Source organism: Astatotilapia calliptera, chromosome 2 (genome assembly GCF_900246225.1).
Source record: "Astatotilapia calliptera chromosome 2, fAstCal1.2, whole genome shotgun sequence".
Taxonomy (NCBI): Eukaryota; Metazoa; Chordata; class Actinopteri; order Cichliformes; family Cichlidae; genus Astatotilapia; species Astatotilapia calliptera.
Window position 1 is genome coordinate 16,918,710 of NC_039303.1, and position 17,787 is coordinate 16,936,496.

Here is a 17,787-nt window from a genome sequence, read left to right on the forward strand (position 1 = left end):
CTGGAATGTTCACACGGTGGATGGTGACAGAAGGCATAAATCTGTTTTCTGCTTGTGAGACGTCACAAACACTTTGATTACGGCTGCCGCCTCTGCTTTACCTGATAGAACAGGTAAGCTGGTTGTCTCCCCCTGCTCTCTGCTCTCATTGGTCATTCTCTCCGAGACTTGTAGTAATCAATAACTGTTTCCTGTTCATGCAGCCTGGATGCAATTGATTTAGCGGTGTGTTGTGTATACCGAACAGTACACTTCACTGATTTCCATCACACATCAAAAGTAGACAGTAGGGCTGCCACGATTAGTTGACTATCAAAATCGTTGACGACTAATTTAATAGTCGCCGCGTCGTTTGAAGCTTTGTAAGATCCCGAAAGACGCAGGAATAAGTAGTAGGATTTAAGCGTGTAATAATGGACTGAAACAGAAGATGGCAGCACTGCATGTACAAGGATGCCAGCTGCCGTTAAACCCTGAAGAAGAAGCTGTGTCCAAATTCGGGGACCGCATCCTTAAGAGGCTGCATTTACTCAGGTTAAACATGATATATGAGTCACTTAGATAACTTAAACATGTTATTGTTTGTTTTTTTCAGTTTTATTTGTTCCTGAGTAAATCAGTTTGGCTGCGATTAAAGTTATAGTTTTTACACAGCTGAATAAACGTCAGACAGAAAACTGATTATACAGAAGTGTGAAATGGTCGAGAGTTTACTCCAGTGTCCTGTTATATTTTAGATAGCAAGGAGCAGACGGCTGAGTTTATTAAACTCCACCAAAACAATCTGCAAACTTCATTGAAAGTTTAATAAATTATCTTCTTGTCTTTATTTTTAGTTAGCACATACCTGAAACACTATAAGCTGTAAGCTAATGATAGTTGTATAAGAGCAGATGCTGCTGGTGCAATAAGCTGTACGTTTCACGTCCAATGGATGCATGATCTGATTAGTCGACTATCAAAATAATTGTCTGTGGCAGACAGGATGTTAACACAAACCTTCAGAATTTGAGTTATTGATTGGCGGGGCAGCGCTTGGTCATTCAAACGGTTTACCTGATCAAATATTTGATGGTATTTAATTGAAATCCTTGTTAGGCCCACCAGGCTGTTGATCAATCACTGAGAACTCGCCTGACCGTTTCAGGTGTCGATGATCAGAGACATTAGAGAGCGTGAGATCAGAATTTACACGGACGCTGGACGAATCTGCCGACCGCTGCTGATTGTCGAGAAACAGAAACTGCTGCTGAAGAGACGCCACATCGACCAGCTGAAGGAGCGCGAGTATAACAACTACAGGTGAGGCAGAATACAGACAGTTGAGATGGTGCTGAAGGTTGGCAATTGCTGCAGATGCTTCAGGTGGTGTTGACATAAATGTTCTTTGGCACTTAGCTGGCAGGACTTAGTGGCCAGCGGTGTGGTGGAGTACATAGACACCCTAGAAGAGGAGACCGTCATGCTCGCTATGACCCCAGATGACCTCCAGGAGAAAGGCGTGGCCTATTGTTCCACCTACACCCACTGTGAGATCCATCCATCTATGATCCTTGGAGTGTGTGCGTCCATCATCCCATTCCCTGATCACAACCAGGTACTCAGACAAAACAAACTAATAAACAAGCAAACAGATAAATAGATAAGCAAGCAAACAGGAAGCTTGGGCCTGAACACGCATGTTTTCAGTCTCCCAGGAACACATATCAGTCCGCCATGGGGAAGCAGGCCATGGGTGTTTACATCACCAACTTCCATGTTCGAATGGACACGCTCGCTCACGTGCTGTACTACCCTCAGAAACCACTCGTCACCACCCGCTCCATGGAGTACCTGCGCTTCAGGGAGCTCCCCGCAGGTATGCTCAACTGCCCACTGAGATGCTCAACTGTCCACTGAGATGCTCATGTATAAAAGTTCTCACACCTTTCAGGTATTAACTCGATTGTGGCGATCGCCTCATACACTGGCTACAACCAGGAAGACTCTGTGATCATGAACAGGTCAGCCGTGGATCGAGGCTTCTTCAGGTAAGTTGTTGGCTGATGCACCTGTGACCACATGTGTGACAGGAGTGTTAAAAGTGTGATTTCACCTGGCAGGTCTGTGTTCTATCGGTCATACAAAGAGCAGGAGTCTAAGAAAGGCTTTGATCAGGAGGAGATCTTTGAGAAGCCGACGCGTGAAACCTGTCAAGGTGAGAACTCATTAATTCATCTTGGTTCAATTCAGTTTTATTTATACAGCACCAAATCACAACAACAGTTGCCTCAAGGTGCTTTATATTATAAGGTAGACCCTACAATAATACATACAGAAAAAAACAATCATATGACCCCCTACAGGGCTCTAGAGTGCGACCCATTTGGTCTTAGGTCGCACCGGTGCGACCAACTGTTCAAAAAAAAAAAAGTCTCTTGGACACTTTCAGAGTTGCAGAGACTTTTTTTTATTTTACTTTATTCAGCGTGTTCAGCGTCAACAACAGACACACATTATGCCCATATTGTGGTCTAAATCAATCAGAGATGGTCAGGGACATTAATTAATGGCAGGACTTCTTTGAGCAGTTTTGTAGGAATGGGGTCTAAAAGACACGTTGATGGTTTGGAGGAAGTAATTATGGAAGTTAACTCAGAAAGATCAATTGGAGAAAAAGAGTCTAACTTAACATCAACAGTACTAAAAGTAGCTGTAGATAATATTACATCTGTGGGATAGCTAGCCGGGGTTCAAGGCTCACTAGAGCCGGCAAGAACAGCGAACTCCGGGCACATCATTTTCAAACCCCCGCTGTCTTTCTCTACTCAGGTTAAACATGATATATAAGTCACTCAGATAACTTAAAACTGTTATTGTTCCTTAGTAAATCGGTTTGGCTGAGATTAACGTTATAGTTTTTACACAGCTGATTAAACAGAAGTGTGAGATGGTCGAGAGTTTACCCCGGTGTCCTGTTATATTTTAGATAGCAAGGAGCAGACGGCTGAGTTTATTAATCTCCACCGAAACAATCTGCAAATTTCCTTAAAAGTTTAATAAACTATCATCTTGTCTTTATTTTTAGCTAGCGCATACCTTAAACATTTAAAGCTGTAAGCTAATGATAGTTATATAAGAGCAGATGCTGCTGGTGCAATAAGCTGTACGTTTCACGTCCAATGGATGCATGATCTGATTAGTCGACTAATCCCAAAAAAAACCATTGGTGACTATTCGACTATCAAAATAATAGTTTATTGCAGCACTATTAGTGAGGAGGTGAAATTATTAACAAGATGATCGACCTCTGTTGGAGTAGCGTTCAGATAGCTGCTCTGCTCTGTGTTAGTACAGCGCTTTCAGAAAGAAATCTACTGTGATGGGCCCTGGAAGACAATCGATTATGATTGCAGGTTTCTAGTTTGACATGTCTCAAAACAAAATCAACACTTACTCTAGTGTTTATTCCCCAGGGTGTGTGTCACAGTGTGGGGAAAAACATTTAGACACATAAATAGGTTGGTGGTGTACCCAGGGCTTCTGTTTAACACTACGCTTCCTCCTCACGGTCACCCAGCCATCATGTTTTCCCAGCTGCTTGGTACTGTCTGCTGGAGGAGAACTAACAGAGCCTTCGCTACCTTGGTACAGAGCTGCAAACACTACACTACAAGTATCATTGTGAATGTAATCAACAGAGTGCGCTTTGGATAAATCATGTGAAGATGCAGTATGAAATAAGAAGTTTTCTATAAGCTTTAATTAAATTGGTTACATAGATAACCTATACAAGCTGTGTACTGGAACAGGAAGTGATACTCTACTGCAGAGAGAGCCACACCCAGTGTGCCATTTACAGAAAAATACCTCGGGTCTGACAACCGGTCAGGTTTTAGGAGGCGGGGCTAATCATATTCTTATCACGCCCAGGGATGCGACATGCCATCTATGACAAACTGGATGACGATGGACTCATTGCACCTGGCGTCCGTGTTTCTGGCGAGGACGTGATCATTGGGAAGACGGTGACACTGCCAGAGAATGACGACGAGCTGGATAGCACGAACCGCCGCTACACGAAGAGAGACTGCAGCACGTTTCTGAGGACCAGTGAGACGGGCATCGTGGACCAGGTCATGGTGACCCTGAATCAGGAGGGCTACAAGTTCTGCAAAATCAGGGTGAGCGCACACCTGAGACACCTGAGAGGTCAGATGACACGGCCACAGTTTAACAGCTTCGTGTTTCCGGCAGGTACGCTCTGTCCGAATTCCTCAGATCGGCGACAAATTTGCCAGCCGACACGGACAGAAGGGAACCTGTGGGATCCAGTACAGACAGGAGGTAATCCCAGCAGGTCACGTACCTATCATCAGGGCACCGCTCCCCATACACACGAAGGATTCATTCAAGTTATATTTTTTAACACAACAGGAAAGGAAACAGCAAAGATGCTCAAAGTACAAAAACAATCAAAACTGAGATTTTATTTTTGAAGGCTCTCATTGATTTGCTTTATTTTGAAGGACATGCCATTCACCTGTGAGGGGATCACTCCTGACATCATCATCAACCCTCACGCCATTCCGTCCAGAATGACAGTCGGCCATTTGATTGAGTGTCTGCAGGGGAAGGTAACGATAATTACACATCAGTTTATTCACATAGTGCCAGTCACAACAACAGTCAAATTGTAGCAGATCTTTAATTAATTTATAACAACTGATCTTTAAGGTAAAGAAGTCTAACTCTGTGACAAAGTACAAGGTTTTTGTCATAATAAGGCTTTTATTTTGACAGTTGTGCTAGCGTGTGTCTTCCTGAAAAGATTTCTGAAAGCTGTTAGCTCAGGCTACTCTGCAACCCTGTGCTAGCTTTAAAGCCCAATTTCAGATCTCTTGCTTCTCTTACCTGATGACAGGTAAATGAAGAGAAAAAAAATGGCCTGTATTTGTATAGCGCTTTACTAGTCCCTAAGGACCCCAAAGCGCTTTACACATCCAGTCATCCACCCATTCATACACACATTCACACACTGGTGATGGCAAGCTACATTGTAGCCACAGCCACCCTGGGGTGCACTGACAGAGGCGAAGAGTTTGGGTTATTTCACACCTTTCATTTTGACACTGTGGGGATCAGCTGCTAGCTGATGAAGCCTTCTGCACTATCAGAGGCTCAGGTACCCAAGTACACTTTTACTTCACCGTAAAGACTCATCTGAGCACCAGGTGTGGAGTTTTGAAGCTAACGCTGCTCATTTGGATGTGGAGGACTGAAGATGGTGTGCAGTTAAAATAAACACCTGTGCATTCGTGGGCCTCATAATTAGAAATCTCTGCAAGAACGATTGAAAAGAACGTATGAAACGATGCGATGAAAGCGTGAATAAAGTGTTTGCTAATTATGTTAGCAGCTCTGTGTTTAAGTAAAATCTCTTGATGTTGGGCAGAAAATGAAGTGAAGTGCACACATACAGTCGTGGCCAAAAGTTTTGAGAATGACACGAATATTAGTTTTCACAAAGTTTGCCGCTTCAGTGTTTTTGGATCTTTGTGTCAGTTGTTTCTATGATGTATTGAAGTATAATTACAAGCACTTCATAAGTATCAAATGCTTTTATTGAGAATTACATCACGTTTATGCAAAGAGTGAATATTTGCAGTGTTGGCCCTTCTTTTTCAAGACCTCTGCATGTTGCCAATCAACTTCTGGGCCAAATCCTAACTGATGTCAACCCATTCTGTCATAATCAATGCTTGGAGTTTGTCAGAATTAGTGGGGTTTTGTTTGTCCACCTGCCTCTTGAGGATTGACCGCAAGTTCTCAATTGGACTGAGGTCTGGGGAGTTCCCTGGCCATGGACCCAAAATGATTTGTTCCCCGAGCTACTTAGGTATCACTTTGGCCTTATGGCATGGTGATCCATCGTGCTGGAAAATGCATTGTTCTTCATCAGACTGTTCTTGGATGGTTGGAAGAAGTTGCTTTCAGAGGATGTTTTGGTTCCATTCTTTATTCATGGCTGTTTTTGGCAAAATTGTGAGTGAGCCTACTCCCTTGGACGAGAAGCAGCCCCACACATAAATGGTCTCAGGATGCTTTACTGTTGGCATGAGACAGGACTGATGGTAGCGCTCACCTTTTCTTCTCCGGACAAGCCTTTTTCCAGATGCCCCAAACAATCGGAGAGGGGCTTCATCAGAGAAAATGACTTTATCCCACTCCTCAGCAGTCCACTCGCTGTACTTTTTGCAGAATATCAGTTCGTCCCTCATGTTTTTTTTGGAGAGAAGTGGCTTCTTTGCTTCCCTTCTTGACACCAGGCCATCTGCCAAAAGTCTTCGCCTCACTGTGCGTACAGATGCGCTCACACCTACCTGCTACCATTCCTGAGCAAGCTCTGCACTGGTGGCACTCTGATACTGCAGCTGAATCATCTTTAGGAGGCGGTCCTGGTGCTTGCTGGACTTTCTTGAGCGCCCTGAAGCCGTCTTCACAATAATTGAACCTCTTTCCTTGAAGTTCTTGATGATCAGATAAATGGTTGATTTAGGTGCAGTCTTAGTAGCAACAACATCCTTGCCTGTGAAGCCATTTTTATGCTACACAATGATGTGTTTCCTTGCAGGTAACCATGTTTAATAGGAAGAACAACAATTTCAAGCATCACCCTCCTTTTAATGCATCCAGTCTTCTATTCTAACTCAGTCAGCACATAATGATCTCCAGCCTTGTGCTTGTCAACATTCTCACCTGAGTTGATGAGAACATTATTGAAATTATCTCAGCAGGTCCCTTTATGGCATGAAATGCTGAATGATGAAATGCAGTGGAAATTGAATTTTTGAGATTAAGTTCATTTTCATGGCAAAGAAGGATTTAGCAATTCATCTGATCACTCTCCATAACATTCTAGAGTACAAATGAAATTGCTATCATAAAAACTGAAGCAGCAAACTTTGTGAAAACCAGTATTTGTGTCATTCTCAAAACTTTAGGCCACGACTGTAGGTGTGATGGAGCCTCATCGTTGTTGCTTATGTTGTGCAAACAAAGATAAACATGTACCCGAGCTTTTGACTTGCAGGCTGACGGGTGTCTTGTTTCAGGTGTCTGCCAACAAAGGTGAGATCGGTGACGCCACGCCATTTAACGATGCCGTCAACGTGCAGAAGGTGTCAAACTTGCTGTCTGAATATGGATACCATCTCAGAGGGAATGAGGTCAGCGCAAGGTCACACTTCCTATTGGCGGAGTCTGATGCTTTTGAATATTTATATTGAGTACTGGTTTGTGATCAGGTTCTGTATAACGGCTTCACTGGGAGGAAGCTGACGTCTCAGATCTTCATCGGCCCAACTTATTACCAGCGCCTGAAGCACATGGTGGACGATAAGATCCACTCGAGAGCCCGCGGCCCGGTCCAGATTCTCAACCGACAACCCATGGAGGGGCGCTCACGGTGAGTAACGCACCTGTCCGTGGCTGCGCATGTCTGCGCCCGGCATCAGCCTGCCTGTGCTCAGTAAAAAGAGATTAATGTCTGATCTCGTCCGTCCATCCTCAGTGATGGTGGTTTGCGGTTTGGCGAGATGGAGCGTGACTGTCAGATTGCTCACGGAGCAGCTCAGTTCCTGAGGGAGCGTCTGTTCGAGGCATCTGATCCCTACCAGGTGCACGTTTGTAACCTGTGCGGACTGATGGCCATCGCCAACACACGGACACACACGTACGAATGTCGTGGTTGCCGCAACAAAACCCAGGTAAGCATGATCAATATTAAGTCCATCAAGGTTTCTGGCACAGCTGTGTTGAGCAACCTGTCTCAGACTTGTGTTGACCTGTCCACGGCGCTCTGCCTATACTTTTTTTTTTTTTTCTTTTTCTTAAATGGCTGCTTGTGTCTCCACGTGTACTGTGTTTCTGCATTTCTACCGGTCGTGTAAATTCATGTGACACTTTGCTGCGGGTAGAGGTCATCAGCATGCGTGTTTGCCCTGAGTTGTGCTTTGTGTGACACAACAGAGCAGCCATGGTACCATAGAAATGCTGTTTAAGTGCTTGATTTAGACATAACGATCGGTTCTTACCATGTGTCTAGATGCGCAGCCGGTACCTCATTGGTGGATATATACAGGGAGTGCAGAATTATTAGGCAAATGAGTATTTTGTCCACATCATCCTCTTCATGCATGTTGTCTTACTCCAAGCTGTATAGGCTCGAAAGCCTATTAAGCATATTAGGTGATGTGCATCTCTGTAATGAGAAGGGGTGTGGTCTAATGACATCAACACCCTATATCAGGTGTGCATAATTATTAGGCAACTTCCTTTCCTTTGGCAAAATGGGTCAAAAGAAGGACTTGACAGGCTCAGAAAAGTCAAAAATAGTGAGATATCTTGCAGAGGGATGCAGCAGTCTCAAAATTGCAAAGCTTCTGAAAGCGTGATCATCGAACAATCAAGCGTTTCATTCAAAATAGTCAACAGGGTCGCAAGAAGCGTGTGGAAAAACCAAGGCGCAAAATAACTGCCCATGAACTGAGAAAAGTCAGGCGTGCAGCTGCCAAGATGCCACTTGCCACCAGTTTGGCCATATTTCAGAGCTGCAACATCACTGGAGTGCCCAAGAGCACAAGGTGTGCAATACTCAGAGACATGGCTAAGGTAAGAAAGGCTGAAAGACGACCACCACTGAACAAGACACACAAGCTGAATCGTCAAGACTGGGCCAAGAAATATCTCAAGACTGATTTTTCTAAGGTTTTATGGACTGATGACATGAGAGTGAGTCTTGATGGGCCAGATGGATGGGCCCGTGGCTGGATTGGTAAAGGGCAGAGAGCTCCAGTCCGACTCAGACGTCAGCAAGGTGGAGGTGGAGTACTGGTTTGGGCTGGTATCATCAAAGATGAGCTTGTGGGGCCTTTTCGGGTTGAGGATGAAAGGAGCAAAGAAAGGTGGCTATATTGGTCGCTGATTTGGTTTTGTTTTGTTTTTGAATGTCAGAAATGTATATTTGTGAATGTGGAGATGTTATATTGGTTTCACTGGTAAAAATAAATAATTGAAATGGGTATATATTTGTTTTTTGTTAAGTTTCCTAATAATTATGCACAGTAATAGTCACCTGCACACACAGATATCCCCCTAAAATAGCTAAAACTAAAAACAAACTAAAAACTACTTCCAAAAACATTCAGCTTTGATATTAATGAGTTTTTTGGGTTCATTGAGAACATGGTTGTTGTTCAATAATAAAATTATTCCTCAAAAATACAACTTGCCTAATAATTCTGCACTCCCTGTATGTTGGATTTATTGATTGGCTGCTTTTTAGATAGATCTGCAATGACCCTGATGAGACCACAGCTACAGGGTTGAGTAGTTTATAGTTAAATACGTTCTTCAGTTAATTAAGTTGTTCATACTGAAAGTGTTGCCAGACCTTTAACCTTTGCTTTACTTTAAATGGCCTGTATTTGTATAGCGCTTTACTAAGGCTATGTTCACACTGCAGGTCAAAATGCTCAATACCGATTTTTTGATCAAATCCTATTTTTTGTCTGCTTGTTCACACTACAAATAAAATGCGACAGCAAACGCTCTCTAGTGTGAACGCTCAAAGCGTAACAAGTCACGCGACGTGACGCTGCGGCTGTGATTGGTTCGGCTCTGCGCTACTTAATTTGGATTGGCTGACCTTTTTTTTTTTTTTTTTTTTTTTTTTTTAAAGAGGACAAGAGCGGCGAGGTCTATCGCGATAGCTTAATTTCTCTATCGAGTAAAAGTTATATCGCGATACATATCGTTATCGTTCTATCGCCCAGCTCTAAGATAACCTAATAATGATCCTTATAGCTGTTTTAGAGGAGCGGTGCTTCAAAGGATAGTTGCAGATTTGTCAGAATCTGCAGATTATACAGTACAAATAAAATGTTCACGTTTCTCCAACGTTGTCTTCCCAACAGTTTCACTGACATCTACACGGGATGGCCAGGAAGCGTTCGCGATGTCTTCTCGGGCACTGATAATTGGCGTCTGTCTTGTGTCAGTGACGTAAAAGACTGATTTAATGCGACATGACCGTTCAAACAGCAGTCGCTTTCTAAAACATTGGATATGTATTGGATTCAGTACCACATACGAAAGTGACCCAGGTCAAATTTGAAAATATCGGATTTGTGCCGTTCACACTGTCATACCATGATCGGATATGGGTCGCATAGGGTTAAAAATAAATAAAAAAATCTGATTTGATGCGCTTTCGCCTGCAGTGTGAACGTAGCCTTAGTCCCTATGAACCCCAAAGCGCTTTACACTACATCCAGTCATTCACACAAACACTGGTGATGGCAAGCTACATTGTAGCCACAGCCACCCTGGGGCGCACTGACAGAAGCGAGGCTGTCGGACACTGGCGCCACCGGGCCCTCTGACCACCACCAGTAGGCAACGGGTGAAGTGTCTTGCCCAAAGACACAATGACCGAGACTGTCGGATAGGCCTGGGCGATATGACCCAAAATTCCTATCTCGATATTCTTTAGCTGGATGGCAATATAAGATATGTGTCAATATTTTTTTTTTAAAGCCATAAAGTGAGGACAAAAAGAGTTCTTAGTCAAAGCTGTGTCCCAGCTTTCACACAGGCACTTTTATTAACATACAGCGTAGATGTACAAGAAAAAATTACTCAGAAATAAATTATGAGCATTTACTGGATTACAATTACTTTTTTCAAGTAACAAGTAAAGTAAGGGATTACTGTTGCAAAAATGGTAATTAGATTACTGTTTCCCGTAAGCACACTGCGTTACTAAAACCATGATTTCTTTTTTGCGAGTGTGACGTTCGTGACAACAGCTGTGTGCAGATCAACAATGGATAATATATTGAGTGCGGAGAGAGTATGAGCATGTAGCGTTTAAAGCGTGGAAGTACTGACCTTACTTTGAGTTTGATTCCATAAAAAGTGACAAAAACATTAGCGTCTGCTGTTCACTGTGTGGGAAGAAAACTTCTTTTTACAGCGAAAAAAAACCCCTAAACTTCCGAGCAAGCACCGAGTGCGCTACGACGTAATGGGAAATTCAGAGAAACTCGCGGATTCTTCCACTGACCGATGCGGCAGACCTGCACCAGGGTAAACCTCCGCCTAACCCACTCCTGCTATACAGGAGAAAATAGAGCAACAGGACCGCTGAGTCTTTGATTTTATTTATTTTCAGCTGTGTTTTACTTGCATCTATTTGAAAGACTGAGTGTAAACACAAATATTTTATTTTATGTGCTGGAATGTGCAGAAAATGGGTTTAAATGTTCAACAAATTTCTTCCAGTCAGAGAATGGTGCATATAATAAAATTTTTGCTTGGTGCATAAAGTTAAAAGATTAAAACTGATAAAACGTTTTTTAAAAGTTTTAAAAAGAGACTTCCATTTGGTTACATTTTGTATGATGGGTTATGCAGAAAAGTAGAATTGGGCTGAAAGATCTATCACTTCTATCAATCGTGTTTTTAAAAAGTAACTAAGTAATTAATTACTTTTGAAAATAAGTAATCAGTAAAGTAACGGGATTACTTTCGGGGAAGTAATCAGTAATTAGTTACTGATTACTTTTTTCAAGTAACTTGACCAACACTGGTCCTTATACACACACATTACGGTAATATTACGTTGAAGCAGAGTACGTATAACTCTGCGAGGCTCCTCTGTAATGCTCCAACAATCCATCAAGCAGTTTCGTAGCTTACCAAAGTCGTACCAAAACATTTTTGAAAGGTTTCTGAGCGCCGTGTGCCACATACAATCGGTTTGCGGTCAGTAAGCACAACCAGAATTCATACATAAGGCGCACTGTCGATTTTTGAGAAAATGAAAGGATTTTAGCCTGGTCAGCTCATTAATGCGTTGACACCGTCCAGCCCCATGCATGGGGCGATCCGCGGTAACCCGTTAAGAGATTTGCCCTGTTAATGCAGTTATGTCGTTTACCGACCAGCTCTTCTTTGATAGCTGCCGTGTCCATCTTGTCATTGCCTGCAGGTGAAGCGATGGGGGAGGGGGAGTTGTGTTCAGTGAAGGAGAGGCGAGGCCGATTAACGTTGCGTAGAGACAAAAGTGGACGAAAGAGAGGCAAACTTGCGGCTCCACAAGTATAGTTCAAACGTAACATAGACTATATCGATATAAACAATATTGTCACATCTCATATCTCATATAAAAATATATCGATATATTTAAAAATTCCATATATTGCCCAGTCCTACTGTCGGAGCTGGGGCTCGAACCGGAAACCTTCCAATTACAAGACGAACTGCCAACTCTTGAACCACGATCTCCCCACACACTGTGACAGAGATTTCAATCCTGAGCTCACGATAAATCCACCAATAGAAACATCTGCAAATGTATTCAGTCTGAGCACTGAATACATTTTATATATAACACAGTAGTAGGCTTACAAAACAGTAAGCGCTTACTGTTTTGTTTTTTTAACTTTTTATTTAGAATTTTCATTCTGACAGGAGTATGACAAAAAACAAATAAACAAAAAAACAGCAAAATTAAAAGAGGAACAAAATGTTCCAATCATCACACAAAAAGAGAGATAAGCAAAATTAAGTGACAGAATTTTCAAGCCTTTGCTTATATTTATGCCATTTAGTCCAACGTTGTTGAAAGAGATGACCTTTTAGTCGTAGAAGGAAAGTCAGTCTCTCCATAAGATGCATTTCCTCTATAATCTCTAGCACTAACTCAGGGAGGATCTGTCTTAAGCCAATTCCTTGTTATGGCCTTTTTAGATGCGATCAACTGGATTTTAAAAATATATCTGTCATTTTTTAGAATCAAATCTCTGGGTAGCAAGCCCAGTAATAAGATTCTGGGATCCTTAGGGATGGCATAGGACATGATGTTATCTGTTAACTTGGATATACTGTCCCAAAAGGAAGTCAATTGTGTACATGTCCAAAAAATATGAGAGTGATTGGCGTTCGGGTGGCCACACTGTCTCCAACATTGTTGCCGGTGCCCTTGAAAGTTGTTAGTAATATGTGGAGAAATAAAGAATCTAAAAGTTTTCCACCTGAATTCCCTCCACCTTTAGGAGCTAGTTGATGTTTGTTGTGTGGTACACATTTAGAGCCAATCACCCTCTGACAATCCAATTTTCAACTCTGCTTCCCATTTTGACTTCACATATAGTGTGTTGTTGCCATATTGTTTTTGTAGCCCTTTCTAGTGTTTAGACACTGTTTTGGTGGGCAGACATTTGTAGGCATTTGTAAAGACTTTGACAAGATCAATTTCTGGGGAGGAGGGGCCCTTTATTTCTGTATTGGAAAAAAATGACGAACCTGCAGATATCGCAACAGATCCGTATTTTCCAGATTGAATTCTGTTTTCAATTTTTTTTAAATGATTTAAAGGTGCCTGCTTCTACAAACAGACACAGAGCAGTTAAACGTTTTCCAATACAACCCAAGAATGTTGGATCTAACCTTCCAGGTGGGAACTTCTGTAAGTAGGAAGGCCATGACAAAATGTTAATATTGCTCCCCAGATTGTATTTGTTAATAACTTCATGCCAAATTAAAAGAGTGTTTTCCACTATATGGTTATCTAAGTTACTTATCCTTGATTTTTCTACCAACCGTGTTTGGGGAGGAGACATGCTAAACTCAATTTGTTTCCATTGGGTCCCCACTGCCGGGGAACATCAACAAACAATGTTGCTGCCAAGTAATAAGTTGGGGAGGGCCAGTCCGCCATGATCTCTATCAATTTGAAGGGTTTTAAATTGTATCCTTGGTCCAGCTCCTGCGCATATAAAGTGTGATATTAACTTGTCTCAGGATTTGAATTGAACATCTGGGATTTTAATGGGAAGAGCCATAAAGAGATATAAGAATCTGGACAACAGATTCATCTTCACAATCTCTATTCTTGTACTAAAGTCCGGAGTCAGTGAAGACCAGCGAGTTGTGTCCTCCTGAATTGAGTTCAGCAGATTATCAAAGTTCAGGACTTGTGTTTTAGTAATATTTAATTTATAACCAGACAGGGCCCCAAACTCTTTCAGAGTTGACATGAGCTCAGGGGGTGACATATCAGGATTCAGGCTCAATAAACAAAGCGAAGAGCGAGGGGCTGAGCATCCTTGCCGGGTGTCTCTATTCAATTGAAAACTAGAGGATAGATGTCCATTGATCTTTAACCTGGCCACTGGGCTACTGTATAATGATTGTATACATTTAATGATCTTGTTGAATCCTAGACACTCTAGTACCTTATAAAGAAAGGGCCAGCTGACCAGGTCAAAAGCTTTTTCTGCGTCTAGGCTTACTAGTGCCATATTCAGTTTCTGATTCTTTGCTTCTTCTATAATATGAAGCGTTCTTCTGATACTGTCATGTGTTTGACGCCCTTTTATGAAGCCTATCTGATCTTCGTGTATTAAATCCAGCAAATGGACTTCTAGTCTAGAAATTATTGACGTAAATAATTTATAGTCTACATTCAAAATAGAAATGGGGCGGTAAGATTCACAGTATTCTTTATCTTTACCCTCTTTAGGTAGGACAGATATTACTGCCTCACGCCAGGATGGAGATATTTTAGCATTGTCGAGGGTCAAGTTAAAGGATTCGAGTAAAGTAGGGGCAAGTTCCTCTTTAAATATTTTGTACCACTCATTTGGAAATCCATCACTACCAGGGCACTTATTTGCTTTAAAGTTACTGATTGCAGTATCTAATTGTTCTCTAGTTATGTGTGCATAAAGCTTCATTCTGTAATAATCCAAGAGAAGGAAGAGCTAAAGAGGATAAATATTTCTGCTATTGGAGCTAGACACGAATATAACGATTGGTAGTAGTCATTAAAAATTGTGTGAATTTCTACCAGATCATAAATCAAGTTAGCGTTAGAGGGGTCCCTGATCCGAAGGACAGCATGCTTTTGTTCTTGCTTCCGGAGCCACCTAGCTAGAATTTGTTGCTTTCGGGGATGATTCGTAAAGGGATTGCTTGCAGAATCTTAATCTCTTTTCCAATTCGTCTTGCACTAACACTTTTATCTTGTTTTTAGTTACTCTAATTTGGTTGACCAAGCTTTGATCTTTGCCGTTTTGTTGTAGTTTGATTTCTACGTTTCTCAGATCTTTTTCGAGATCATCATATGCTGCCCTTTTACCTTTTTTTTTTTTTTTTTTTTTTTTTTTTAGATGAGCCACCCTTGAAATCAGTCTACCCCTCTCACTGCCTTAACCGTGTCCCACACCACAATCGCCTTAACCTGACCATCGTTATTATCTCCTGTGCAACTGGTTATTTCCCCCTTTAACTCCTTTATAGCAGACTCTTTATTGAGGATACCTAAGTTCCATATTGTAGATTTGGCAAAACTTGATAATTGAACAGATAAATAAATCATATTATGATCTGATAAATCTGAAGTACCGATCGACCACTCCTTTCCTCTATGTCAGTCAACAACGTTCATTAGGAAGAAATCAAGTCTGGAATGAATTTGGTGCGAGAATGAGCAGTGGGTGTAATCCCTGTTTTTAGGATGGAGGGCTCTTCAAACATCGAACAGACCAGTTTCTTTCATCAAGATATTAAGATCCTTTGAACTATGTTTTTTGTCTCTTACAACTTGTCATATCCAGGGAGACGTTAAGAATTGTATTCCAGTCTCCACCACAGAATAAAATCCCTTCGCCCACTCTAATTAAAGCATCAAAAAAAATAACTTAAATAATTTTCTATCACATTCGAGAGGAATATACACATTAGCTAGTGTGATAACAATATTATTAACTCTCCCTTTGATAGATATCTGCCCACCTTGTCACCAACCTCATCAAGGAAATCAAAGTTTAATAGATTAGAAATAAGAGTTGTTACTCCTCTTTGTCTGCTATTGCTACAGGTGCTATAAAAAAGTGGAATATCTGGGAAATTAAAATTTAGCGTGTTCCTTTTTTTGACAAATGTGTCTCTTTTAGAAAAGCCACGTGTGAGCCATCCTTTCTTCAATTTCTCCAGAACCCTTTTTTTCCTTTTAAGTGGATTGCCCAAACCATTAACATTCAGGGAGGCTATTTTAAAACTATCCAACATTGAACAAGACAGTAAAAATAAGTGAAACTGGAACAGTGGCCCCCGAAACCATAGCAAAACAGATATAGGGGAAACAATGAAGAACTGACTTCTAGAGGAGACTCTTACTCCCCAACTAAGACCCCGTTGGTGGGTCGGGGGGAAGCCTCTCAAAGTGAGAGGGCCTGGAAAGGAAAGTAACTGTCTATAGACATAAACACCACCATCCTAAAAGTCCCAACGTATAAGAACGTAAACGGAGAACCAACTCTCCCACCTGGCTGGTGAATGAAGTGAGGCCAAAAGGGAGCGGAAAGGAGCTTCCTCATTAAAACTAAACCACTGGATCTCTTTGGAAACCCTGTAGCTTATCCTTTGCTCTCATTGCCGTGGCTAGGCCGTTGCCTTTTGCTGATTGCCAGCCCAGAAGCTCTCGAAGTTGCGACACTGCATTCGGCTGATCTTCCTCCTCTGAAACCAAATGTTTTTCTCTTTGAGCAGCTTCTTTATGGCTGTATTCTTTGCGTTTTTTTGACAATTTCACATGGATAATCATGGTCGAAATAGATGAAGCTGGCACCTACTTTGATTTTTTTTTTCCATGCTCTCAGGACCATGTTGTTGAATATTCCTGAAAGTTGATGACAGGTCCCGGAGGTGCCCCCGGTAGGGGTTTACTTGCCAGCGAGCAATGTGCGCGTTAAATTTTCATGTCAAAATCCTCCGGTATTTGCAGGTGGGTCCATGAATTATGGAACCGGGTTCTTTTCTCCCCCCTCCAACAAACCGAATAGACGAATATTGTTTCTCTGTGACCTTGATTCCAGATCAGTAATCTTTTGCTGAAGACTTTTCCGCTCCTCCAGACTCGTGCACATGGCCATGGTCACCTCTTCAGCCCAGCTCTCCATCCTGGACTCCGCCTCATCCACCCGCTCTGATAGGCACTGTATGTCCCAGGCAATGTTATCCAGCTTGCATTAATTTCATGGCTCAGTTTGCCCATATTTTGTCTGCTGTCCTCTCGAATCTCCGCTTTTGGCTTTACTATAGCTTTGAGTATCTCCGAGTCTTTGCTAGCGGCTGCGTTGCTGCTAGCATTAGCTTGGTCCGGCTGAGAGTTAGCTTTAGCGGTCGAAGCGCTTCTATCTTGTTGTTTCGGCATATTCTCCCACTCCCTTAAAGCATTTTAGGGGTTATAACCCTTTCGATGTTGAGTGAGTAGAAAACAATCCAAGATAACGAGATTAGAAGGAATAACTAAAGGTAAGGTGGGAGAGCAACTCCTCAACGTGACCGGTTACTCCATTGGCTGAAGCAGAAGTCCCTAGGCTTACTGTTTTTCAAGAACAGAAAAGCCAGAGTTTTATGTCAGGGTCCAAGCATGTTTCAGAAAACCAGCTGAAGAGATGCTTTGGTTGTCTTTGTTCTTATGTGTTGTTTACCTCACTTTGTTTGTTGTTGTCAGATCTCTCTGGTGCGGATGCCATACGCCTGTAAGCTTCTGTTCCAGGAGTTGATGTCAATGAGCATTGCTCCTCGTATGATGACATCATAAAGTAATCAACCGGATGCAGAGAACATTGTGACGTCACAAGAAAGTGAAAGTCGAAGTTTAGTTGTTGTTTTTTTTAGTTTTTTTTGTCTTGCTTTTTGTAAAAGTCAATAAATCAGTTCCTGATCATGTGA

The 17,787-nt window shown here is 42.0% G+C and overlaps 1 protein-coding gene across 3 annotated transcripts in view; it reads left to right on the forward strand.

Annotated features, from left to right (window-relative positions):
* Positions 1-17,787, forward strand: part of polr2b (RNA polymerase II subunit B) — a 31,171-nt gene extending 13,384 nt beyond the window's left edge. The window contains exons 14-26 of one of the 3 annotated variants that reach the window (XM_026185633.1): positions 1,148-1,302; positions 1,399-1,597; positions 1,690-1,858; positions 1,934-2,030; positions 2,103-2,197; positions 3,913-4,163; positions 4,237-4,326; positions 4,509-4,616; positions 7,095-7,208; positions 7,287-7,447; positions 7,553-7,748; positions 16,926-17,047; positions 17,567-17,607. In XM_026185633.1, coding sequence (XP_026041418.1) covers positions 1,148-1,302; positions 1,399-1,597; positions 1,690-1,858; positions 1,934-2,030; positions 2,103-2,197; positions 3,913-4,163; positions 4,237-4,326; positions 4,509-4,616; positions 7,095-7,208; positions 7,287-7,447; positions 7,553-7,748; positions 16,926-17,039 — 1,749 coding nt within the window. In that variant the 3' untranslated portion in view covers positions 17,040-17,047; positions 17,567-17,607. Of the gene's footprint in view, positions 1-1,147; positions 1,303-1,398; positions 1,598-1,689; positions 1,859-1,933; positions 2,031-2,102; positions 2,198-3,912; positions 4,164-4,236; positions 4,327-4,508; positions 4,617-7,094; positions 7,209-7,286; positions 7,448-7,552; positions 7,749-13,422; positions 13,594-16,925; positions 17,048-17,566 lie in introns of those variants that run through there. The other 2 variants (XM_026185643.1, XM_026185649.1) reach the window with 2 other exon arrangements.